The 24880-nt window shown below is 46.8% G+C and overlaps 1 protein-coding gene across 3 annotated transcripts in view; it reads right to left on the bottom strand.

Annotated features, from left to right (window-relative positions):
- Window positions 1–18: 18 nt before the first annotated feature.
- Window positions 19–24880, bottom strand: part of ABL2 (ABL proto-oncogene 2, non-receptor tyrosine kinase) — a 45064-nt gene continuing 20202 nt past the window's right edge. For 2 of the 3 annotated variants that reach the window (XM_063165387.1, XM_063165389.1), the window contains exons 2-11: window positions 15357–15527; window positions 14297–14592; window positions 12793–13065; window positions 11984–12068; window positions 10220–10397; window positions 9460–9644; window positions 9044–9196; window positions 8152–8241; window positions 6827–7000; window positions 19–6336 (exon numbers count right to left, since the gene is read on the bottom strand). In XM_063165387.1, coding sequence (XP_063021457.1) covers window positions 4640–6336; window positions 6827–7000; window positions 8152–8241; window positions 9044–9196; window positions 9460–9644; window positions 10220–10397; window positions 11984–12068; window positions 12793–13065; window positions 14297–14592; window positions 15357–15527 — 3302 coding nt within the window. In that variant the 3' untranslated portion in view covers window positions 19–4639. Of the gene's footprint in view, window positions 6337–6826; window positions 7001–8151; window positions 8242–9043; window positions 9197–9459; window positions 9645–10219; window positions 10398–11983; window positions 12069–12792; window positions 13066–14296; window positions 14593–15356; window positions 15528–18958; window positions 19196–24880 lie in introns of those variants that run through there. The other variant, XM_063165388.1, reaches the window with a different exon arrangement.

Below are 24880 nucleotides of genomic sequence, written 5' to 3'. Positions count from 1 at the left end.
AACCAGCATCTACTCAAGTGGTTTTTGCCAATAAAATATTGCAACCTTTATTTAAAACAAAATGCAAATTGGCAAAACTTTGTGGAACGACAGGCAAAGAGGCCCTTCCAAGGCCTTATTTACATCAAGTTTAACACTGTTCGCAGTTCACAGTCAGACGATAGTGAGAGAATTAAATTAGAAAAACAACCAAAATATATTACAATAACAATTAAAAAACAAAAACAGTTGACAACACTGCTAAGAGTGATTGGTGATTAACGTGATTCATTTCAATCCATTCCTGCCCTCAACGAGTTCACTACCAATACAAACAGTGCCATGTGAGCCCAGCAGGCTCCACCTCCCGTGCACAACAGACACATGGGGAAGGAAGAACGACCTCCTTTGGTACAGACATTGCTTGGCCTGGAGCTGGGAGAAACAGATCAGTGTCCCAGAGCCTCCTGGGACCTGCTGCCAGAGAATGGGCCGAGGCCTTTGTTCCACACTCCAGGGAGGAGCAGCACCACCCCAGCAGCCTCCACACATGCTGCAGTTCCCTTCAAGTGTCCCTGCCAGCTCCTGGTGGGCAGCAGGGCTGAGCTGAGTGTGTCCCAGGGAAGGCAGCAGCCTGATGGCTTTGGAAGCACCATCCTGGGGAGTCACTGGTGCCTGTCAGTGCTGTGGAGGCCAAGCCTGCCTCAGGTGAGTGGTAGGACACGAGGGCTGGGATTGCTCTGTGGCTGCAGTGTGACCCACCCACACCTCAGCCTGGTGGGGAGGGGCTGCTCTCTCTCCACTGTGGGGTTTGGCTCCCTGTGCCCCACAAGTCCCCCAAAGCACCCTGACAGCTGTCAGCCCTCATGTTTGGCTGTGTGTCACAGACACAGGGCCAGTGGCACCCAGGACAGAGTCCTGAGGAGGACAAGCACAGCCTCTCCTCTCTCCCTCCCTGCTGTGCCATCAGCAATGCTGCCCCCTTCCATTCCCCATTCCCACTGGCTGAATCTGGTGCACTCCCGAGACCCAGACTCCTAGCTCAGCCTCACCCTGCCCACACTAATGAAGAACATGACTAAATCAAGTGCACCACTTTGGGGTTGGGAGGGGTGTACAGTGCAGGAAGAAGAGAGAATTGCACCTGGGAGTCAGCTGATTCCCACAGTGGCAGGAAGGGAAAGTGCCCCCCTGAGCTCACTCTGCGCTTTGTGCTTGGCAGCAGCAGGCCCGTGGGTGCCTTCCCCGTGGCAAAGACAACTGCTTTAAATTCTGGCCCACAGCAGTGCAAGAGAGCCAGCCCAGCTCCAGCTGTGCCCCACAGCTGTCTGACAGTGCTGGGGAGAAGAAACAACGGGACTTCTGCCTCTTCCCTTGCCCCAAACCATGGAGCAGGAAGTGCTCTTCACTGGGACAGATAATGGGGTTTGTTCCTTTGCACATCTGGTGCCAGGCTGAAAGCAGAGAATTGGCCACAGTGGAGACCTTTAAGGCTGAAGAGAAAGGCAGACCTAGCTAAAGGGAGAGGGAATGGTAGAAGTCCTAGAAGCAGCAGTGGAAGCAAAGACAACTGGATGGTAATTTACAGCAGAACCAGTTTTCCCAGATTCCTTTTGCTATCCTGCCAGAGGGCAGGCCAGCATTGCAGTCTGGCAATAAAACACCCTAGGGCAGCAGAAGTCCCAGCAATCCCACAGCCTTCAATTCAGGGGGAAAAAACCTGTCAAGTCAGCACTACCTGTGCCAATCTGCCCACCTGATGTTAGATGGTAGGTGAGGGCAGGGAAAACACCTCCCATGAGAGTGACAGTCCCCAAATTCCACCAGCCTTTGATTTTGACCCAGAGGAGGGGTCAGAACTAAACACTCCTGTGTGGGGCACAGGGCTTGTAGAGTCTCTGTGTTGGAGATGCCCAAAGGCTGCCTGGACATGGTCCTCACAGGTGACTCCTGGTGGCCCTGTTTGGGGAGTGTTTGGACCAGGAGACCTCCAAAGTTCCCTCCAACCTCAGCCATTCTGTGACTGGAAATCAGCTGGATGCTGCCCTGTCCCACTGCCCATCTCTGCTGCAGGGGCAAGGAGAAAATGGGGCACCTGAAAGGAAGTGGGGATGGCCCACAGTGTTCATTGGGACACAGCTGCTTTCTTCTGTGAGAGGGGAGTTCTAGTAGTTAGAAATTCCATATTGCTATTCTACCACTTTTGCTGTAGCTTTTCTGGAAGACTGGAATTTAGGGAAAAAAAAAAGTTTATTTCAAAATGCTCATCAGAATTGGGCTAAACTTTAAAATGTTCTGGTTAAAATTCCTTTCCCTGGGATCCCTTCAGTTCCAGCCCATTTGTCCCAGACTGAGCAGCAGTACAACCATGGAACCATGTGTGGCCTGCCAGCATGACCTGGCCTTCTGCCTCAAGGGAAGAGCCCCCCACCTTCTAAATGCTTCTGATTGTTTGGCAGGCCCTGTGAAGCAATGCCACAAGGCACCTTCCCTTTGCAGGTCACCTTTCCCAAGGCAGTCAGCTGGGATGCACACCTTCCATGAAGATGGCTGAAAGAGATAAGGTAAACCACAAAAGCCCTCAGTAAAGTCTAGGAGATAAGGGGTTGGTGCTCTGCCTGTGGAGAGCCTTGGGACATCTCAGGGCTGCAGGGATCAGGAATTGCCACCTCAAGGGGTTGCTTGGTTCTTTCCCCCCCCCAGCACTTCCCTTCCTGGGCCAGAAGCTCACTGGTCCACTGTACCTCACATGCTGCTCCTCTGCTGTGCCTCCACACACCCTGACACAACTGTGCTTGGCTCAGACAGAAATGAAATGAGGATTCTCAGCACATTTCTAAAGATTTTTCCAGGCCTGTCTCATGCTCTGTGGAAAAGGCAGGGACACTTGCTGAGACACCCAGCCTGCTTCCAGTCACCACCACGTGCCCATGCTCTAAAGTCACACCACTGCCACAGCTCCACTCTAAATGCTCAGACTGAAAGCAGCACAGCCACACTTCAAAAACAAGTTTAGAAAGCATTTTAGCCAAAAAAATAAAGGCTTAAGGTGCAAAGCAAGCAAGACCCTCTATCACCAGCAGTGTGCAGTGAGCAGCAGCATGCAGGAAGGTGTATTTGGAGCCAGGTTTCAGGCCTGTTTCCCTTCCTCTCACAAACCAGCAACTGAGCTCTTCCTACTTGCCAGTACATTCACACCTTGGGGAGCTGTGCATAGACACAGAGCAGCTTTTTGAGGCCACAACAGTCTGCAAACAGCACCAGGACCCAGGATGGCAACACCAACCACTCAGCTGCTCTCATTCTGGGGTTGTTAGAAGGCATCAGAGACCCACTGGGAGCCCTTCAAGGCAGAGCCACAGCTTTTGCTGCCACGCCTCAGGCACAGCAGGGCACAGGTTATGTGCACATTCCCTACACCACAGCGTAGGATTCTGGTCTAGCCTTTAAAATAAGGGAACAAATCCATGGAGATACCTGTGGTGTTTCCTGTGTGCTGCCATACTTTATCACCTTGGGATGCAGAGAAGCTTGTGAGACAGCAAATACCAGAACAAATCCCAGGAATCTGGCAGCGTGAAGGGTAAGGGACAGGTGCAGGGAATCCTGCAGCAGTAAGGACACGTGGTGGGCAGGCTGGGCTGTACTCTGTGGTTCTCCAGCTGGCCCTGCAGTGCTGTGACTGCCAAAGGAATGTGGAGAACAGCCAGGGGGGCAGAGGCTCTGCCTTACCTACCATGGGTCCTCACGGTGATGAGACTGAACTGGGGGTAAACGTGGTAACAAGTTAAAAACAATCTAGAGCTTCAAAAAAGGAACAACCCACCCACCCCAACAACAACACTGGCAAGTTGTGCAAGGGCCCCTAACTACTCAAAAATGACCATCAAGCAGCACCTGTGCTAGACCACTAGAAATAGGTATCAGCTGAGTGAAGGCTGTGTGGTGGGAAGGGGAATTCCAGTGGTAAGTCTGCCCAGCATCCCTGACACTTCCATTACAATGACAATGAGAACGTGGTGGATGAGGTGGACAGGAGGGAAAAGGGACAGTTCCATATATTAACTAATCTTGCAGTTCTCACTACAGCAGCAACAGTGCCGTGGAAGTTAAGCCATCCAGACCAGTGCATCCACCTCCAGCAGCTCTGAATACTGTCAGTGCATTAGACCTTTCCCCCAGCTGTACATGACCCCCCTCTGGAGCTGCTCTGCCCTTGGTACCAGCAGAGCCCCAGTGCCTTTCCTTGGCCTTGACAGGAGAGCAGAGCACAGGTGAGAGCAGCCAGGGTGGGATCTGTGCAGCCAGGCAGCTGCAGCCAGCCCGGGGCTCCGGCTGTCACCACCGACCTGCCCAGAGGGAGAACCTGCCACGGGTTCTCCTGCCTCTCCAGGGGAGGAGAGGGAACTTTCTTTCCCTTGCCATACCAAGCTGATCAGCCTGGCGGGGTAGGGACAGATCCTTGATGTTCTGCCCCTTACAGCTTTAATCTACCCTCTCCATCCCCAATTTTTTGAGATGAACCTGTAAACGTGAGGAGAACTCAGTGATCTGAGGTACTTCACATACTCAAGTATCAGTCTTTCCTTTAGAAAGCATCAGTACAGAAAAACAGTCCCGCCCTCCCCGTGTGTGTTTCTCTTACCCAGATTGACAGTAGCTACCTTTGCACCACGTCACTGATTTCTTGGACACATGACAATAAGTTATTAAGGACGGGGTTCGCCCCGTGGACGCCCGCGGCCGTCGAGGACACCTGCAGCTCCTGCAGGCTGAGTTCCAGTTTGCTCACGGCTTCCCGGAAGGCGAATTTGTTGCGCGTGTGGGGGATGCAGTCCACGTAGCCTGAGCAGTAATCCAGCAGCTGGTGCCCCGTGTCCACCAGCTGGCTGTTGGGCGTGGGCTCGGCGATGGCGCTGGACAGGAGATCGGCGCACTCCAGCAGCGCCTCCTTGCTGATCTTGTCTGCGGGGATTTTCTCGGCCGCCTGCTTGGTCTTTCTCAGCGCTACCTTGGCGCCGGCCGTGCCGTTGGCCATTTTCACCGGGGAGGTGGAAGACGTTGACAGAGGCACTTGGGGCGGAGGCATCACGGGCCTCCCGGACTTTCCACCGACAGGTGCTGCTGCTGCTGCCGCCTTCTTACTCCCTTCGCTGGGTTCCAGTCCGTGCTGCGCTCCCGCCGCGCCGCTCAGCTCTTCTGCTGCGTCCGAGCAGGCAGCCGGCTGCTGGAGGAGCCGCATCACCGGCGGTGGAGGTGGAGCACACTTTGGTTTTACCCGTCTGGGCCGGTCCCTGTCGCCGGAAGAAGTGACCTGATGCTCAGATAAGAGCTTAAATTTATTACCCTGAGAGTCTGTGCCAATGAGCTGCACGTCTGCTGGAGTGTGTTTTAGAGTGGGTGAGATTAGGACTGGCACTTTGTGGTTATGAGTGGTTGGAAGTATTGCTGCAGCCTTTACCGGAGATGACCACCCCGGCCTCTCGCCATCCTCAAGGGCCCCTTGTCGTGGGCCGCTGGTTTTTTCCTTGCCCTTTGGAGCTGCCACCGGCCCCGGACCCTCCTTTTCTTCTGACGCGGAGGGAGTTCGAAAAGGGAGCGCTGTGGCACCCCTTGGCAAGAGTTTTGCTTTTGGTCTCTCTCTGGTCAAAGAAGGGCCTTCTTCAAACCTTTTGGGAATCAGGTCACTGGCCCTCTCTGTGCTCTCGTCCGGCTGGGAGGAGGTGGACACAGTCCGTTCCAGCTGAATTTTTGACCTCTGGGAATTTCTGGGAAGAGTCATTGCCATCCTATCCTGCTCTGGAAGCCCTGAGGACATGGAAGATGTAGAGTTTGACCTTGGAAAAGGCTTTGAAGCTTCTTCATTGCCAGTGGGTTTTCCTGCTCGCAAACCCAGCGTCTTTTTAATCAAGCGTGGCGTGAAGAAGCCGGTGATGCCCGACCACCCTCCACCAGTGCTCACAGCCCCAGCACTGCTGGGCCCAGTGCCCTCCTCGCTGTAGAAGGTCCTCTGCACAAAGCCCCCTCCGTAGCACTTGGGGGGAGCCAGGCTCGTGTCCTGCTGTGCTGGAGCAAAGGAGAACCCGTCCACGTGCTGCAAGGAGGCCACAGAGGAGAAGTTACCCGTCAGCTCGTATTTCTTGTGGGGCTGGTTCTCCATCTCCCGGAAGGAGCTGCTGCGCTTGGGAGGCGTGGGAGCGTTCCTCTTCTTCATGAAGGAGCTGAAGAAGCCCCCTTTCCTGTCCCTGGTGAACGTGGTCTCTTTGGCATCCTCCAGGAGGCTGCTGGGGGACTTGTCCCTCTGCTTGCGGGGCAGCGCGGGGGACCCGCCTGCTGGCTGTGTGCTTCTGATGAAACCTGGCCAGGAGAGACAGGTGTCAACCTGGACAATCTATTTCCATTTCCACCTCCCTGTCCTGCACTGGGTTTTACAGGCCTGGTGTATTTACCTGCCCAGGTGCTGCAGAGATACAGTGAGGGAAGAAGCAAGCACTTGTATTTTATCTTTTCTTTACTTTTTTCCTGTATCTGACTTGTCTGTTGTCTATACTGAGAAGGCCACTTTGGAAAGAGATCAGAAAAGAGCTGCTCTTTTCTTTCAGTTTATTGCTCCCTTCCCATAATTTTCTGCTCCTTTCCAAACACCCTAAGTATAGGAGAAAATCTCCTGCTGCATTGTTAACTTCAGTTTTGAAGCTGTCATTTAAAAAAGAGCAGCAAAACTGAAATGGAAAGAAAAAAAATACAATGGGATTTACTAAAAGAACATTGAAAAAACTACTTGCTAGTAAATAATTCACACAGCAGCACAAAACATGCCCATGTCAGGTTGTTCTTTGTTTCACACCTGGTGCTGAGCTGGATGCTGAGTGCTCCACAGTGTCCTGTGCTCCCTCAATGTTCTCCTTGTTCTCTGCCTGCTTCTTCAGGGTCCTTGTCTTGGAGGGAAGCATGGGTAAGCGGGGCAGGTAAGGAACTATGGATGAGGATGAGGCTGTTCTTCCAAGCTCCTCTGCTACCTCTGTAAGGAAAAAAGGGAACAGTCAATAACAGAGATCAGAAAAAGGAAGAGGGAAAAAAACTCTGGGTCTTTACTGCAAACACAGACTGGCAGAAAGAGATCCATGACTGAGAAATACATAATTTATAGATTTAGTCTTTGTTTAAGTCTAGAAGTATTTAGGGTCAGGTGTTTTTCCTAACAACCTTCCTTACACCTTTACAAATTCAGGAAAAAAACCCCAGCAGTGGTAGGATCTGTACCAGGGGTCTATTAAAGGCTGCTCAAGAGCTGAAGGCAGCACTGGATGCTTTTGCCTGTCTTTAATCAAGGTGCCTCCTACTGATGCACCCCCAAAGTTGTGTCCTCCCTGGATCTGGATCTAAGCTGCTTTGCTTGTGGCAAAGCACTGCATCCTCCTAGATGAAGAAATGAAGATTGCATGTCAACAATAGGTCAGCAAAAAGAAAACAAACACAGAAAAAACCCCACAACCTCCTGGCCACACCCAGCTTGGCATTTGTGTGGCCACTGGATGTGTCTATTACAGATCCTCACTGGTAAAATTCCATCTGGTGCCTTTTTGCTTAGCAGGGAAGTTGATGGATCAGTTGCATATTTAATTTAAAAACTGAGCAGAATGCTCTGACATTTCTGCTTGTCTGCTGAATAGTATCACATTCCTCACCAGTATTTACCTCCTGGTAGATTATATTTCAGACTTGAGCTGCACAGATTTGCTCCTAGAAGTAGCTAAGCAGAAAATCCAGAGATTAAAGCACACTTTGTTAAAAGTGGAGGCTGGTAGAATAATATTTCATGACCTAATTGCTGCACTCAGCAAGGGACTGTGATATGCACACATCTTTCTCTCTCTCCATCACTTACTATTCCTCACTCTTCACCTGAAAAACAAGAGATTTCCTCTGATAGAGGAGACAATATTCTTTAAATCAGCTCTTTGGCATTTACTGCTCAAATGAAATTACACTGTTCCCTGCCCTGGCATGTGTCTGAACTTTATTCAGTATTTATGAAACAAGTTATTTATCCCAATTATGGCTAAAAGAATAAGGGATGGAGCTCCATTTCAACCCCACGGCCCATCCCTGAGACACAGCACTCTGGGATAACCTCCAGTGCTCCAGGAAGAAAACAACAGCAGCTCTCACCCTCTGAGATGCTCGAGTCGTGGAACATGGTTTCAAAAGCCTGGTGGGTCTCAGCAAAGGAAGGTCGGTCTGGTGGGTTCCACTTCCAGCCTGCAATGCCACAAAGCAAAGTCTCAGGGCCTGAAACAGGGAGATGAACTTTTCTTCTGTCCAAGCAGACAGAAAGTTGTCACACTCTGAGCCACTGTTAAACAGGCTTTAGAGTCATTCACAGGTGCTGACTCATGGCAGCAGTTAGCACCCTACTGATCCTCACAGACAAATAATGAGAAAAAGGAAGCAAGTCTAGAAATCCCAGCTCTCTGCCAGCTCTACAGGTTTTTCTGATCTCCCCATCCCCCTTTCTGAATTGTTTGGGCAAAGGACAATTCTGTATTTGCTACCCTGGCTGCTTGGACTGAACACATAACTGAGTATGTAAAGCTTCAGGCACCATCCTGCTCCCATGCTCTTAATATTTCAGGCAGACCCTTCCAAAAGAAGGATGTGTGGACCCTCTAGGGGAAAGAGGAGGAGAGTGCCTTGATCCTAGATGGAGCTTGGGAAGTTACAGAAGAGTATCATGATGAAAAGTGTAATTTCTGCAGTTAGAAATCTGCACTAGAAGGATGTATTCTGGAAGCACTGTCTGCTGGTATCAGCACAAGGTCTGGAAAGTGACTGGCATTCTGCTTGTTTTGCATTATGATCATATGAATTCCCAGCTTTTGGGCTTTTGTCAGATTCCTTAAGGTTTTTTAAGCAGCAATATCCTTCATCATTCCCCACCTTCTTTGTTTCATAACTGAAATCCACTCTGACTTTGATATGCTGAGGATCAGGTATTGCTGTTAATTCCAGATTGCTCCCACCTTCCCAGGCTTTGTCCCCACAAGTGGAAGAAGATACTCACATGCCCTCATCAGCTCATACACCTTGGGAGGGCACCCCTCTGGCTGCTCCATCCGATAGCCCTTTTCCAGCAGATCATACACCTGAGAGAGGTCAATGCCTGGGTATGGTGACATCCCATAGGTAGCAATTTCCCATAACAGCACCCCAAAGGCTGCAAAAGGAGGAAAACAAAACTCCTGGTCATGAGTCTGCCCTCTTGTTGTTCATTACTCTGTGGCCTTCCTTGCAGGTATTTCAGGCCAGTCTATGTGGAGATATCACATGCTAAAGATGTTATTGATTCATGAAGTTCTGGCCTGGCATGTGACTGTCTTCACAAGGGTTTCTGCCCAGGCCAGAAAGCAAGTTATTAGCTGGGCTGGCAGAAAAAAGCAAAATGAACAAGAAAAGGGCACTGAAGGTGAGTTTTCTTACCCCACACATCTGATTTGATTGAAAAGGTGTTGTAGGCCAGGCTCTCAGGAGCTGTCCATTTGATTGGGAACTTGGCCCCAGCATGGGCTGTGTAGGTATCACCAGTCATGAGTCGACTCAAGCCAAAGTCAGCCACCTTCACCACGTGGTTTTCTCCAACTAAGCAGTTCCGTGCTGCCAGGTCCCTGTACAAAGGAACAAAGGACACCACTGCAGCAGGAGCAGGGCTTCAGAATGCACTTTTGGGGCCCTGCTCCCCTGGATGAGGAAGTGCTCTCTGCATAGAGCAGGTAGAGGCAAGGTGAGCTTTGCCCTGAACAGTGTCAGAAACTGAGTGGATTTATTCTTAGGAGCAATGAGGTAAATCTGGATTAGGATTAACTTTTTAAATTCCATTAAATTTTCAGTAATGGTGGCTGTTACAGTGTCAAGGATAGGATGGGATAGGATGGGATCAGCAGCTCATCACACACTGGTAACAGGTTTATGGCACGGCTTTATCTGCATTTCAACAGGACTTTGGGTGGGCACTGTCTGCACACAGGTGTTGCCAGGCAGTTGGGCACAAGATTGCTATCAAAGTCCTGGGGAAAAGCTATTGAAAAACAGCAGTGAAGCCACCAGAGCCAATGGATGAGCCAGTGTGAATCCCAGCTGTGGCAGAAACCTCCCCAAGAGCTGGAATTCCCAGCCCATCATTCTGGTGGCCTGTTTATCACTGCAATCTGAAACTGCAGCAGCTCAACACGACCTCCCCCACCTGTGGATGAAGTTCTTCTTCTCCAGGTACTCCATGGCAGAGGAGATCTGGGTGGCCATGTAGAGCAGCACGACAGCGCTGACCTCCTCGCGGTTGCACTCGCGCAGGTAGTCCAGCAGGTTCCCGTAGGGCATGTACTCTGTCACGATGTAGAACGGGGGCTCCAGGGTGCACACACCTGCAGGGAGCAGCAGGTGAACAGAGCTTCCCTTCCTCACCACTGCTCCTGATTCAACACTGCATTTGGTACCCCTGAGTGCTCCTCTGGGAAAGTGAGGACTCCCATGCACCCAGGTCAGCGCAGCCCAAACTCAGGGCTTCTGTCTGTTTTACTCTCCATGCACTTTATGGCTAGAGAGAACATGTCTATGAAAGCATCACTATTCCTATCTAATATTCATGAAGCAGTAGTTCTGTTCTTTGAAAGGTTACAGAATGAAAAAAGAGGAATTATGAACACACAGTTAGCTTTTCTTCCTTTCTCTGCCTCCACAAAGCTGAAGAGTGGCCAACTGGAAGCAGGTACCTGTCAGCTGGCAGGATTTCCAGGCTGAAATGTCACTACAGAGTAATGTGAGGCACTCCCATGTGCTGGGTAGGGAATCAGCACGGTGGGACCTGCTCCTAGAGCAGCACTCTCACACATTCCTGGGATGACTCCTTGCTACAGTCACCGTACAAAGCGTGTAAAGGCGGAGGAGGAGGGCAACAGGATACTCTTGTCACAGTCTGGGATCCCCCTGCAGCTCTTTACACATTCAGGAGTAAAGCACTGTGCATCAGAAAGAGCAAAAATGCACCTCTCTGGTGACAAATCTCTGAGCTGCTGCTCCTGGAACCAGACAGGGCTGGCACACAATTTCATCTGTGCCCTGTTTTTAAAGTGGGTACAGAACAGTTGCCATTACTAAAAGCCTTCACATTCTTCACATTTCTCCTTTCATCCTAGGCTTGGCTTGACAGCTCTGCTTCTGAAAGTGCCAGAAATCCAGAGGCAATTAAACCATAGTAAAGGTTTAGGGTGTCTCCCTAAGAATCTTTGTGCATGTGGATTTAACAGCTATGCAAACTATTTAATAATGATCATCATATCATGCATCTGCCAGTGAGACAACAGGGCACAGTCACCATGTAAAGCCTGTGGATTTTTTCCAGTCCTGGGTTGTTAGATCTCATGTACTTATTTGGTGATACACAGAGTTCCTCATAGCAGCAGCAATCTGGTGTTTTCTGCCTAATTATGGACTAATTTGTTCTTTTCAATGCAGCCTTTTCTGTAAATGTCTCTGATTTGAGAAGTATGGAGAATGGTATTTGTTGTGCTTCCAACAGAATTTTTCATTTCACTTTGAATTTTCTTACATTTTTTCCCATTCTCTCAGGAAAATAAGCCACAGAAAATTATTCTGTAAATTTGATTTAACAGAGCAGAGAAGGAATCTGAACCTGATCACTGAACCCTGGAGCATGTTAAGGCCAAGGACACAAAGCAGCAGGAGGCTGATATTACAAACTTTTATGTAACAGTGGTGCCTCAACAGCAAAGTTGTCTACCAATGTAAGTGACTGTATTTGATGTTTTATTTAAAATTAGTGTCTCTTAGCTCCAGTATTACATAAAGCTGTCAAAAATACCACCCCATAACCTGACCTGATTCATAAAGTTATATAAATACAGAAAAGCTGCCACTGCATTTAAGCCAGGCAATTTTCTGCCAAAATGAAGACTAAGTAAGAACACAAAGAGCAAGGCATTTCACTCACCTAACAACTGCACTAGATTTGGGTGCTTGATCTCCTTCATCACAGCAGCTTCCTTCAAGAACTCTTCCACCTCCATGGTATCTTCCTAGATAGACAGAGAGGCAAAAGAAGGGAACATTTACCTTCATGACCAAGGTCTGGTTAACACATCCTGGTTAAATATAAATAATGGCATCTCTGTCCCCATTCTGTTGTTTTGGCTTTTACCAAAGCAAACTGTACCAGCCCTGAACAGCTGCCTGGCTGTCCTGCAGACCCATCTGCATTACCCTGGCAGGGCCAGGCTTGCCCATTTGGTGTTGTGGTTGGTGAGAGGAAGACTCAGGATCACTGACTTTGTTCCCCTGTATAGCTATAAAAATTAACTTACTCATGGGCCACTTAGAATTGCAGTTGTGAATGTTGAAACAAACAAGGTTTGAAAAGGAAGAGAAATGGAGAGGCTGAATCTTTTCAGGAGTGGAGGACAGCTTATAGAAGCTATTTTCTACATCTTTGATTTCTTAAAGCCTCCACAGCTACTCTGGAGGAAGGGAAGTTGGGTTTGTAACCATTTCTATTGGTCTGACTTGGCCATGCAGCTCCTGCTGGGCCAAAATTCCAATTTGTTTCTAAGCCATGTGCACTGGTGTAAATTTGATGGGGTCACTTTGATTTGCAAAGCTACTCCCAAGCAGGGATTTTATGCAGAGCAGCACACTGCACTCTCTGATGTTCATATCACGAGGTGTAGTTGAGAACATTCCAATTTCCTTGCTCATGTCATAAACAGTGACCAAATGAGCAGTGCCCAGAATGTGAGAACTCACCTTTAACGTTTTCACAGCCACTGTGAGATTGTATTTCTTCCAGACCCCCACGTAGACCTCTCCATACTGCCCTCCCCCGAGCTTGTGCTTCATGGTGATGTCGGTGCGCTCCATCTCCCACTTGTCATGGATGGGGGACACCCCGTACACCGTGGGCTTATTGCACTTGGGGGCTGGGTAATGCAGGGTTGTCACCAGGCCATCTGCCACCGTGGAGTGATGGTGCACCAGCTCTGCCAGCGTGCTGAAACGGCTTTCTGCTGTCACATAGACCTGCAAAGCAAGAAACAGGAACCTGCTTAAAGGAAGGCAGCTGCAAGTTTTCAGTAACGTTGGAAAACAGGTACAAACATTCTAATTTTTTTTTTAATCAGAAAACCAGGACTTTAAAATATTTGTTCTCTTCCTGTTGGGCAAATAACTATTAATCTATGGGATTTTTACCTGCAGAAGGCAACTACATGTAAGCCATCACTTAAGAGCTGTGTTAGTTCTTGTGACAAAATGTCTCCTGCCTCATGCTTTACAGGACTAGAAGCTGGAATTCTTAGGTATCTCAACAGAACATGCCACTACTTCATTTTGGTTAAAAATCCTGACTTACTGTCCTAGAGTGATGTTATGATGCTTGTATCCCCATTCATGTGTTCTGTTTATGCTGGATATTATGTTCTGTGCCTTCAAGACTGGCTGTGAAGAGTGAAAGTTTTGTTTTGGTTTTGCTATCAGCCACTCCCCCACAGCTGGCAGGACCCACAGACGGGGCAGTACATGGTGCTGCTTTGGCTTTTTGCTTGGCTTTTCGCTTTGCTCTTGCTCCTGCTTTGCTCTTGCTTTTTGCTTCCTGCTCATTAGTTAGTTTAGCTAAACAGTCCAAATTTTTCCTGGACTGTTTCTCCTTTCCTTTTTTTGGACCTACTCAAACCTGCTCTGGACTGGGACCTGGGAACACTGAGAGTTTGCACCTTTGTGGCTGCAGCAGCTGCCCAGAGGGACTGATAACAGAGCGACCACACCCAAGAGAGACTTTCTGAATTTGTCATCTTTCAGAACAGTGAAAGAGTTTTGTCATCCGGTATTGTTCCTTTTGTGTGCTGGGGGTGCTGTGCCTGTTAAATAAACAGGTTCTTTCTTTCCCCTTCTCTCTGAGGAATCCTTCCTGAACCGATTGTGGGGAGAGGCCGTGTGGGTTTACTTTCTGGAGGGGTGCCCTTTGGAGGTTTTCTCCCAAATTTGCCCTAAACCAGGACATTTACCAAAGCTTTGCTGCTTCTAAGGGGATCAGTGGAAGGCTATCCCCACCTCCAACCACAGCTGCCTTGCTACCCAGCTACTTTCAGCCCAGACAAGAACTGTCTGCACTTCTTCCAAAGTGCTTTTTGGAGAGTCACCACCAAACCCTTGGCACACGTGTTCTTTTATATTAATCCTGGATCTCCAACTGGAGATTCTGCAAGATGCTATCTCCATCTCCTCTCCCCGCAGCACTGCCAGAGGTGCTCACCTTGCCGTCTGAGGTGGTGTTGATCCTGTAGTGGTACACACGTCCCTCGTACCTGAGCGAGATGGACAGCTGGCCCGGGCTGCTCTCGCTCTCCCGCACCAGGAAGCTGCCGTTGATGAGGCTGCTGAGCAGGTACTCGGCGGCGCTGCGGGACACGGGCCCGTGGTACCACGAGTGCTTCTCCAGGCTGTTCACGGGCGTGATGTAGTTGCTTGGAACCCAGCCCTGCCCGTTCTTTGAACGTACCTCACTCCATTCACCATTCTGGTTGTAACCCAGGACTCGCAACTTCTCACCTGGGACCAGAAAGGAAAAACTAAAATAAGCACAGTGCAAGCTCCTGGGTCTTCTTGAGGGAGAAACTCAGCAGAAGTTGAGCCTGGGTTTGTAGCTTAACAAAAGAAATCCTCTTCTAAATAAACTGCTACATACAAGGTATTTATGAAGCAAAGGCTCAGACAGAATACCTAGGATACTGTTCACTGATGTAGTGCTGTGAGTTAAACTCAAAAAGCTTCTCATATCCAGCTTATTAGAATAGGAAGATTTTATTTTCTTGGAGGGCTCAGGTTTGTTTTCTTGAAGCTTTAAATGCCATATGATTTAACAGTTCTGACAAATGTACTGACCAGAATCAGAAAGCGTCTGTGCAAGCTTAATTCTTGATTCTGCCCCCAGCTGAAATTGCAGAGTTCTGTTACTGCATCTGTGACGTACCCATTTCCCTCTGCCCTTCCTACAGCAGGTTCCTCACAGGGCCAGTGATGTGGGGAGCTGGCACAGGAGAGGGCTGGACTGCGCCTGTCCCAGCAGAACTGCCCAGCAGGTGTCCCTCCAGCACCATGAGGGACGGGCTGTCTGCTTCCCACCACTGCTGTAGGGAACCACCTTCTCTAAGTGCACTATTCCCATTCTCTAAGTGCACTATTCCCACTCTCTAAGTGCACTATTCCCACTCTCTAAGTACACTATTCCCATTCCTGTGCAGGCAGGGATTCCATTTCCTGATCTCTGTTGCTAAGTTTTCAAGCCCACAGGTGCTCTGCACTCCCAGTGTTACCTTTGGTGATGCTGAGTGTGTTGTCACCACTTGCTACAAAATCGTAAAGTGCAACAAAGAGATTGGGGTCGCTCTCAGTGGCTCCAAGCAGGTTCTCCTTGGAGCTCCACCTGATGGCTTCGTTCAGTGCCTGGGGCTCGACGTCGCAGCCGTAGGGGCGGTGCAGGGCCTCTGGGGAAAGGACAGGACAGGACAGGGCAGGGAGTCACTTTGTGTACAGCTCTAATCATTTCCCTTCCTGAGCTGGAAGGTGGCCACAAGGATCATCCAGTCCAACTCCTGGAGAAGGTGATTTAACTGCTATAAGCCAAATAGCAAGCTATGTATATAAAATTTCTATTTAATATTTATTATATATCTACACCTGTAGGTGCACAACTAAAAGCACTTTTTAAAATTACATGAAGGAGTGAAGAAAACCTTTCAATCACAAAATGTTATTGTTTCTGTGGTGGACACAGCCTGGATCTGAAACCAACATTACAAATACAAGTAAGAGTGAATTATGGCACAAATGAGATGTGTAAGCTGGGAGAGTAACTGGTTCAGTATTAACAGGAATGCCAGTGATTTGTAATACATTTCAAGACTGTGCAAACAGAGGTGGAAAACTGACAGGAGCAGGGACAGAAGGCAGTACAGGTGATGCTGGGTATTTAGCAGCAGCATTTTGTTTTGCTGTTTCAATGGACAACTGATGCAACTTGTCACTACAAGGGAGTGGGGGGAGGAATCAGCCATGTTTTAGAAACTAAAGAAAGAAGTCCCTACAGTTCTTGTGATTATTAAAACTAATCTAAATCCACAGGGGTTTAGGAAGAACTGTAGTAAGAAGCAAAACTGAGAACACCTCATGCTAGTGCTATGTCAAGACCATCACTGGCTTTTTAAGTCATGGGAAGGTTTTCCAGGAACATGTAGTAGAATAAATGTCAATATTAAGAAAGAAAAAGAGTAATGATGTGGTTTCATACATGAGGGTTGCTCAAGGGAACAACAACATATGGAGGTGTAAAGGTATATACTTATTAAAGTTATATATTTTTTCTCTGACAGCAAAGTTTTAAGTCCCTGTCCCAATATCTACTTCTGAATTCTCTAGTTGAACTTACTTAGAGAAATGTATACTGCAAAGAGATTTCATTAAATGCACTAAACATAAAAAGTTCTCTCTAAAAAAATCAGAGGCTTTCTTTGTCTAACAGACATTGGTTTGGCCCATTTCTGATGGCTGAGAAGTCAGGCTTGGGAAGTTTTTAAGCAGACACTGCCAGAGAATGTGTGTATGGCTACACTTACCCCCTTCTCCACAGGCCCCTGAGATTTACACTCATGAGCAAGAGCTGCTCTGTGAGGCACTTGAAAAAGGAACAAAGAGCTCAAATGCAGCACAGGATAGGAAAACTGGGAAGTCAGTGAGACACAAAACAGGAAGAAGCCTGTGCCATGTATCAGGCACAGTAATGTGCCAAATCTGTGTCTCAAGACTGGAAAATGAGGACTATGGGGGGTTTCCAGCCTAAAATGTAATTTTTTAACTGTACTGTAAGTATATGAGAAAGTAAGTGGTTGAGGTTTGCTCTGTTTCCATTTTAAACTTAGCTAAGTGGCTTTTGACTGCATTTCTGGTAATTATTCAGAGTTCTATTTCTTGCATAACCTGCTCATCTTGCAATTCCTTAATAACCTAAAAGTAGCCTCCTGTCAAGGTTCTCCTAGCACAAAAAGAAGAGCCTACGGACTAAGGCACCAAAATGTCAGTTCCTTGATTGCACTGCCTGCAGATGCAATATTTACACACACTTCTTATTCCTAACTTTCAACTGCAATTAGTTTTACAAGATGTTAACCTATCAGGCTGGAAGCCATCATGGAAAATGAGAAATCCCAATGCTCAGCCACCTACATTACAGCATGGCTGCCAACATCCCACTGTATTTTCTTGGGGCTGGATGTGTACATACTCAGCTCCATGAAAGAACACCAGTTCCTAAATCCAGCTCTCTTTATGGAGTAAAAATACTCTTTAATTAAATAATACATTCTTTATGCTCCACAGTGAGTTGTGTTATGAGTGTTTCAGTGCTTTAAGCAAAGTCAAATGTGCTGTATGAGAACCCTGACTTACACATCTCTGCTAGAGAGCAAACACAAAAGTAGGTAACTTCCAAAAAAATCCCAACTTTTCAGCTCCAAAATCCTTTAATGGTGTTAATTACCTTCTTACTTTCAATTATGTATATGCCAACCAGTGACAGGCTTTAAACAAAAATACAGCATTTATTCTAAGTCAAAGCATCCTTTAAGTTTCCTTCTCCAGCCAGAAAAGCTCACACATTGAGCAGCCCAGCCCAAAGTTAAGTGTTCATCCATGCAGCCATGGATAGCCTGGAGCAGCCCAGGGCCAGCCCAGCCCCAGAGGTGCTGCAGCAAGCCCTGTGCCCAGCTGAGCCCCTGCAAGGTGAAGCCAGCAGAAATGCCACCTGCTCAGTACTAGGAGCTCTGCCCACATGGAAACGTGTGGGGCTGTGCTGGACTGGCAGAGGGGAGTCAAAGCAGATGTGGGACTCTTAGCCCTTTCTTGGGAATGCCTGGGAGGCTGGCACAGGTCCTTAACACCCACTTGATGTACAAAAAAGCCAGAAGTTAATGTTTGATGAGAAGCTTCAATCACTTAGCTACAGTGCTTACCTAAAAATCTTATTACCTAAAAATCAAATGCTTTTAAGAGTTCACGTCTCACTAACTTCCTTCACTTGTTAAAGTGACCTGAATGCCTAAATAACTGTAAAGGTTACCCAACACCTAAAGGGGTTTTTACCAGGTTACAAAAGTATTTCTTGCAGGTTATAATTCCATACCAGCCCACGCTGTTCCATACAGTGTGGTATCTACACCATCCATCACAGACAGAAATATGATCACCACAGAGATAACCAAAGCATGCCACCAATGGTGCCCCTCCAGCTGAACAGTTTGTGAGCTCAGTCCGCACCAAAAGTCAGGAAACGAGCTGGGAAATTCCATTTTATATCAGCTCCTTTTCAAGGCTAACCATAAATCTTATATTATCACCTTCATTTCCTATGCAATGGAAAACTTACATCATCACCTAGTGAGCAAGTAATACACAGTCACACAAGGAGGTTATGCTTCATCCATCTCCTTCCTTTCCTTTATTCCCACAATACAATTTGCCTCTCTCCGGATATGAAAGCTTTCCTATCCAGCCACCATGTGAGGGGGGCTGTGTCCCCCACCTTTGCTGCAAACACTCCAGTTACCAATCTCTTTGGTCTCAAACACTATAATTACCAACCTCTTTGGTCTCAGAGCAGGAGGCAGAATATGCTAAATTTTAAATTTCAGAGTCACATTAGGTGCTGAAGTGGTCTCTATTTCTGAAATACTGTGTAACTGCTCGTAGAAAAGAAGCATTTCCCTAATTCTAAAATCCCAATAAAAGCTGGCAATCTCACACCTGCCTGTGGCTGGCCTCATACTACAAGACAAAAACAAACTTGAAAGGACCTCATCCTCCTTGAAGCACTTGGACAAACACAGGAAAGGGACAGGACAGGATTACACCCCGAGCATCCTACCTGTGAAGCTCACAGTGGGTTCAGAGGTGCCCTCGCTGAGGCAGCAGAGCAGCCTGCCCTCCTTGCCATAGCTGCTGGACTGGAACAGGACTGTCCCCACACTCATTCTCTGTGCTGCCCAGAGAGCAAAGAGGCTGCTTGGGCTGAGCACAAGGGCTCCACACACAGCAGTCACTGCCAGCAAGGCCGGGGGCCAAGGGGAAGGAAGTGTTTCCAGGCAGGCAGAGCAGAGACTGGAAAATCAGACCCTGGGCTAACTGGTTATTAACTGGATGGGAGGGTGGAGCTTTCCAGGACTGCTCAACACACAGAGGATGTGGGGACTGGACTGCAAGTTGAAACAACTTTGAGATGAGCTGGAGAGACAGAGTTTTGTTCCACTATGAGTTAGGTAACAAAGTGTTTGGGAAGAAAGCAAACAGTTTCCTTGGAGAAATTCCTTCGCACAAATTACAAAACAGATCACCCATTAAGGGGACCGCCCAGATTGATTCACTTTTCCACTCCACATACCACTGCTGGAGCTCTACTTACAGGAATCAACAGCAAAGGATGTTGGTGAAAACCCACATCTTGGAGAGGTACAAACACTGAGCACATGAACACTCTTGGACGTGTCAAGAACTCAGAAAGACACAGAAAGCGAGGGCAGCACAGTACACCCAGTGTGAGCTGCACATTTGCTGATTTAATTACATTTGTGACAGTTTCCATCAAATTACCTCTCAAACCCCCCAGACTGGTTGATGAATTCTTTAAAAGGCCTGGTTTTCTAGTAGAGCTGCCTTGTGGCAGGACAGGTTCCTTCCTGGTCATGGAAGGGTTAACAAACCAGCACTCACCAGGGCAGTCTCACACCTGGGAGGGTGGTGGGCCTGCAGAGGGGTATAAAAGGGAGCAGGGAAAGGGAAGTCTGTGGTTCAGGCTTTGGTAGGGGGAGAGGAGCTGCTGCAGTCCAGTGAGGTAAGAAAGCAGCACTTCCATGATCTGTGAACTTCACCTTCTGTGATGGGGCAGTTGCACCGTGTGATGATGACTCAAACCAGACTAAAGGTAAGCAAGGAGGCTTATTCCAAATATCTGTGTTTTGTAAGGTTTTGAATATAGAAAAAGTGTATATAGAACTGTGGAGATGCTGTGATGATGAGGAGTTGCCTTTCCCATATTGCTTCTGACAAGAGTTATTTCCCCTGCAACCAACATTTGTGGAAAACTAACTAGGCAAAGAATTAGCTTAGGACACCTGAATATTGTTGTTCCTTAAGTTCTGACAAGGGGGTGACCTCTTTTCTTCCTCTTCCAAAACCAAGCTCAGTGAATCCTGCAGCATGCTACCCAGTGGTCAGGGGCTGAGACTCCTTTACTTGAGAGCTCCTAGGCTTTCTCTCTTTTCTTCTTTGTTTTGCTTCTTGAAGTTTATTGTTTTCTCAGATTGCATTTGCTCCAAGTACTCTGAATTACACTGGCATTTGTACTAAGCTTAGCATATCTGTTGATACACAAAGAATAATCAGAATTTGTGGAGAAAGCCAGCACAGCTTCAGAAAGACATGGAGGAGCTTTGTGACAATCACTCTTACCTAAAATGGTACCAGGAAAGGGCAAGCTATGTATGGATTTGTGGCTAGATTAGCCTCAGCTGTAACAGTTACTAACCTTAGCTAAAATAACACATTTACTTCTTAGTTAAAGTACAAGGGATGAGTAATTGGTCTTTCAAACAAAGAAGGATTAGCAGGAAGTTAAGTTGGATTAATAATGTATTTTGCACATATCCCTACTTACCCCATCAATTTTAGCCTGTCAGAAGAGTCTGTAGCCACAGCCTAATGGCTGACTGGTGTGCTAAGAGCTCCTGATGGGAACCATGTAGTTGGCAGCAGTGGCACTATTGGTGAGAAACATTTTGCCTTAAGTCTCCTGCAGCAGAGTAATTTTGTGCCTACACTCTTTCCAGGCACTGCTGAAGGTGCTCTCCAGTAGAAAGGACAAAGAGTACACAGCAGTTCATAAGGTCCTGTCAAATGCACCCAGCCAGAATAAAACCAAGCATCTTTCTGGCTACTAGATGGCCATTCTCTCTCTTAAAACTGATTTTCCTAGACAGATATTTTACACAACAGGCCATCACTTTGACACCTGCATCCACCACATCTGCATCCTGTTCCTGTGCTCTTCACAGTAAGTGCATGACATAAAATCTTAATTCTGGCACACTCAACTTCCTCAGTGGAAGAATCCACTTTCAGGCACAGCAGCTCTTCCCAGCTCTTTACCCTATTCCCTGTGGTGCCCTTCAAAGCTGTTTCCTGAGAGTGGTTACCCTTCCTGTACAACTTAAGTCATCCATTTAGAAGCATTTTTCTAGTTCTTCCAGCAGTGGGGAAAAGTTGAATAAAAGGAAATCTTGCTGACTATGCTACTTGGTAATGTATAGTTCAGGGAGCTTCTAGAAAACTTGCTATACTCTGAATTTCAACATCTCTTAATCAAAGAAAAGAATGTGGTAATGAAAATACAGCCCTGAAATTGATTTGGTGTTGTTTGCCATAGGCCTAAGTGACTGGTTTGTCAATGGAAGGAAAGAGACAAGGAGGTTTATGGGGTAAATACTGGTTATACAGCCTTAATCTGATATATTATACAACAAAACCCACAGGGTGTAGACTTGTGTGTATTTTTTCACGTAGGGACAACTCAAACACAAAGCCACCAAGATCCCTGAACATGCCACATATTTTATTCTCCTCTTGAGTCCTTGAACTAAACACCAATAAATTATGTAGGATGCAGTTTTACAGACAGACTCATTTTATTTTCTTACTTATAAGACCACCAAAGAACAGGCATTGGTCATCAACTCATGGAAAGTAGACCATCAAGTACTTAATAAGTGCTGGTATAATTGGTATTTTCCACTGCACCTTCAAAACATACATCACATACAAAACATTACACCACTGGACCTTCAGATCTTTAACTGGCTTTGTAGTGGGAGGATTTCTGCCTTAATGAATACAAGGAAACAAAACTGATAACACAGCAGCAAGTGGGTTTCCTATTTTGCTGACATGATTGGAACAGTATCAAGTTCTACAGCAGCTTTGTTTCTGAAGCCAAGTCTCAGTGCTTCCTGCTAACCAAAAATACTCAAGACAAGTTAGACACTGAAAAGCAACCAGTGCTGAACAGGCCAAGTTTCTGCTGTCTAATAATGTGGTGGTATTGAAGCAGACCTATGAACTTCCTTTACCCTGGAACAGACTGCAGCCTTCACCTAAATGGACCACCTAGATTTTCTGCTGACATCCTGTGGCCAGGCAAAACACTGGTTAGAAGGGGTCAGACAGCTCACATATGGCCTTGGTGAAATGCAGGCACTACCTAAATGCCATTCCTAGGTGTTCCTCTCCTGCAAGCAACCAGACTCTTAATAATGTGGTTTGCTAGAGCCAAGCACAGACCCATAGTTAGTCCTGGGGCCTCCCACAGAGTGGGGCAAGGCTGAAGTATTGTAAACAACCCACTGAGGAAAGCCAAGAAATACAGCTCCAAGCCAGGAACTCGGGATGGGCAAGGAGTAGGTTTCTATTTATGGCACCAGGCTGGGAGAGACAGAAAGGGAGGAGATTTCAGAGTCAGTGACAAAATTGCATCATGAACAGCTCACATCATATAAAAAGAAATAGTTCAAGCTGGCAGCACTGTCATGCCTCAATTATCAAAATATATCTGACATAGATAAAAGGGATCTTTGTTTTCAGGTGAGAAATACATGGAGAAAGAGATCTCTATATGATTCATCCCTTGCAAACAGATTAATTTTGCAATATGATGAAGTGCTGATATGAAACAGGGGTTAAAGTGGTTTAAAGTGTGTCTAGGTCTTTGCCTAGGAGAGGGGCTTCTTGGCTAGCTTAATACAGAAATCCAAGGGAAGACAAGGTTTTGGGATTTGGTGTTAGTGAATCTAATTGGTAAAAGGAGAGAGAGATATTGATCTCAATAGATTTAGTTCCACCAATGTATGAAGAATTCAAAACATTGTCTGTCTACCTGAACATTACAAGGGGTTAGCTGTGTTAAGATTTTAGAAAAACTGCATGTCTTCTGTTTCCCTGGTTATTAATGCAATCAGAGGTGTCCCTCAGCCAATTTCTTTGCTTAGATGTCAGTGACACATTTCTCCCATTATCAACACAATGCAGTGCTTCCCTATTTCTTCCCCAACTAATTTCTGGTGAAGTAGCTTTTTGGTGCAGAATCCAGCAGGAAATAAATCAAGCTTAAACTCCCAAGCCTTTGTTTGAAAATCTTCATTCCTTGAAACCAAGATGCATCAATTTCTTCATAGATCAAAGTATAGGCTGTGACTGAAACATCCACAGCAGCATTTGGTAGCTCTGCTGTTTTAAGAGAGAATTTTGAAGTAGATGAAGTATAGATCATGTTCAGTACAATACTATTAACCAAATATTCTGGCTCTCATCACCTCTAAGATCTTCACAGAACTCTGTCAGAAAAGCAATTCTGGTAAGTGCAGCCAGCAAAATGATGCAGGGGTTTAGAAACACTTACAAAGCACTTTAGGGTGAGGTTCCCATGCGAGCACAAGAGAGCTGGAGCTAGCAGCTGTTAGAAGGTAGAACAGCTGTATCTTGGCACAGGTACTGGGAATGGTCAGAAGCACCAGACCAGACACAGTTCAAGTCTGACTTCTTTAAATGGGTCTCTGGATGAGGAACCAAAACCCAACAGCACAGCAGATAAGGAAAAAACCTTTTCCTTTCCTGAAGAAAGATTTTAATGAAATTAAAATTAAATACAAAGAGGTTCTTAGAACAAAAAAACTACAAATGTAACCCTTTTGCAAAATTGTGAATACTGTATCCAAGTGTTTGCTCCTTTAACTCCCAAGGATTTGCTCAGCTCCTATAGAGGCAGTCAGCTTTGCAACTGCAAGAGTCTAGAAACAAGCAGAGAGCAGCAAGTGTAAATGCTCTGTACCACATACCTCCTTCCATTGAGTACTGAAGCTCCAGTCTCTTCCTCTGAATGCTGCCCACAGCAGACAGCAACTACTGCCACAATGCCAGAGTTAGGGACAGGAGTGCTAGGAAGGGACACAGGTTTCAAAGCTAACTGGGAAACTGTAGATCAAAAGTGTGTCTGACATTCTTCCTCTGTCCTGGCAAGTTCCAGTAAACCTCTCCAGTGTGAAGGGTGAGGAGGATTAGGTCACCCAGTCCTGCTCCAGGAAAGGTGGGATGGCCAAATACACGCCAGCTTACAGCAAGTTATTTAGAACTATTTTAAATCAGTACCTTGGGAGAGAAGTTGCTTAATGGGGATTACACTTCACTGCAACAGAATTCCTGGGGAGTTGCTACTACTGGCCACATCAAAGCCAGATATTATCTACTTCTAAGCAAATCACATGGGTACTTATTTACACACAGTGCAACACAAACACTTGCAGTAAGAGCTCTTCTGCAAAAAGGCTACTTGAGAAATCACAGCTCAGCTGATCCCTGAATAAACCAGAAATACCCACACTCACAAAGTCAAGCTGGAGAGAGGTTTATTTTGCAGCTGTAAAGCACTAACTGATCAGACCTTTGAGCTAACATGATATAAATGTCCAAGCTGCTTTCCCAGTGACATAATTACATCTTATTAGCTACCTTACAGTATTAGGTACTCTCCTTAGACTCAGCACTTGGATCAACAACCACATTAAACTGTTTCTCAGCTGCCTTTTTGAAATTTATTTTTAGCCTTTTTAGTTAGAAGGAAAACTTGGAAGGAAAGGATAGAGATTAACTCATTGACCTGTAATGTCAGGAGAGAAAGAAAATGTCTCTAATAGCCCAAATCTGAGTTGATGTCATATCTTGAGGCCAAGTATTTTTGCAAGTGCCT

This window comes from Melospiza melodia, chromosome 11 (genome assembly GCF_035770615.1).
Source record: "Melospiza melodia melodia isolate bMelMel2 chromosome 11, bMelMel2.pri, whole genome shotgun sequence".
In the NCBI taxonomy this organism is placed as follows: domain Eukaryota; kingdom Metazoa; phylum Chordata; class Aves; order Passeriformes; family Passerellidae; genus Melospiza; species Melospiza melodia.
The sequence above is the reverse complement of the archived record's forward strand: the minus strand, read 5'-3'. Positions and strand labels throughout refer to the sequence as shown.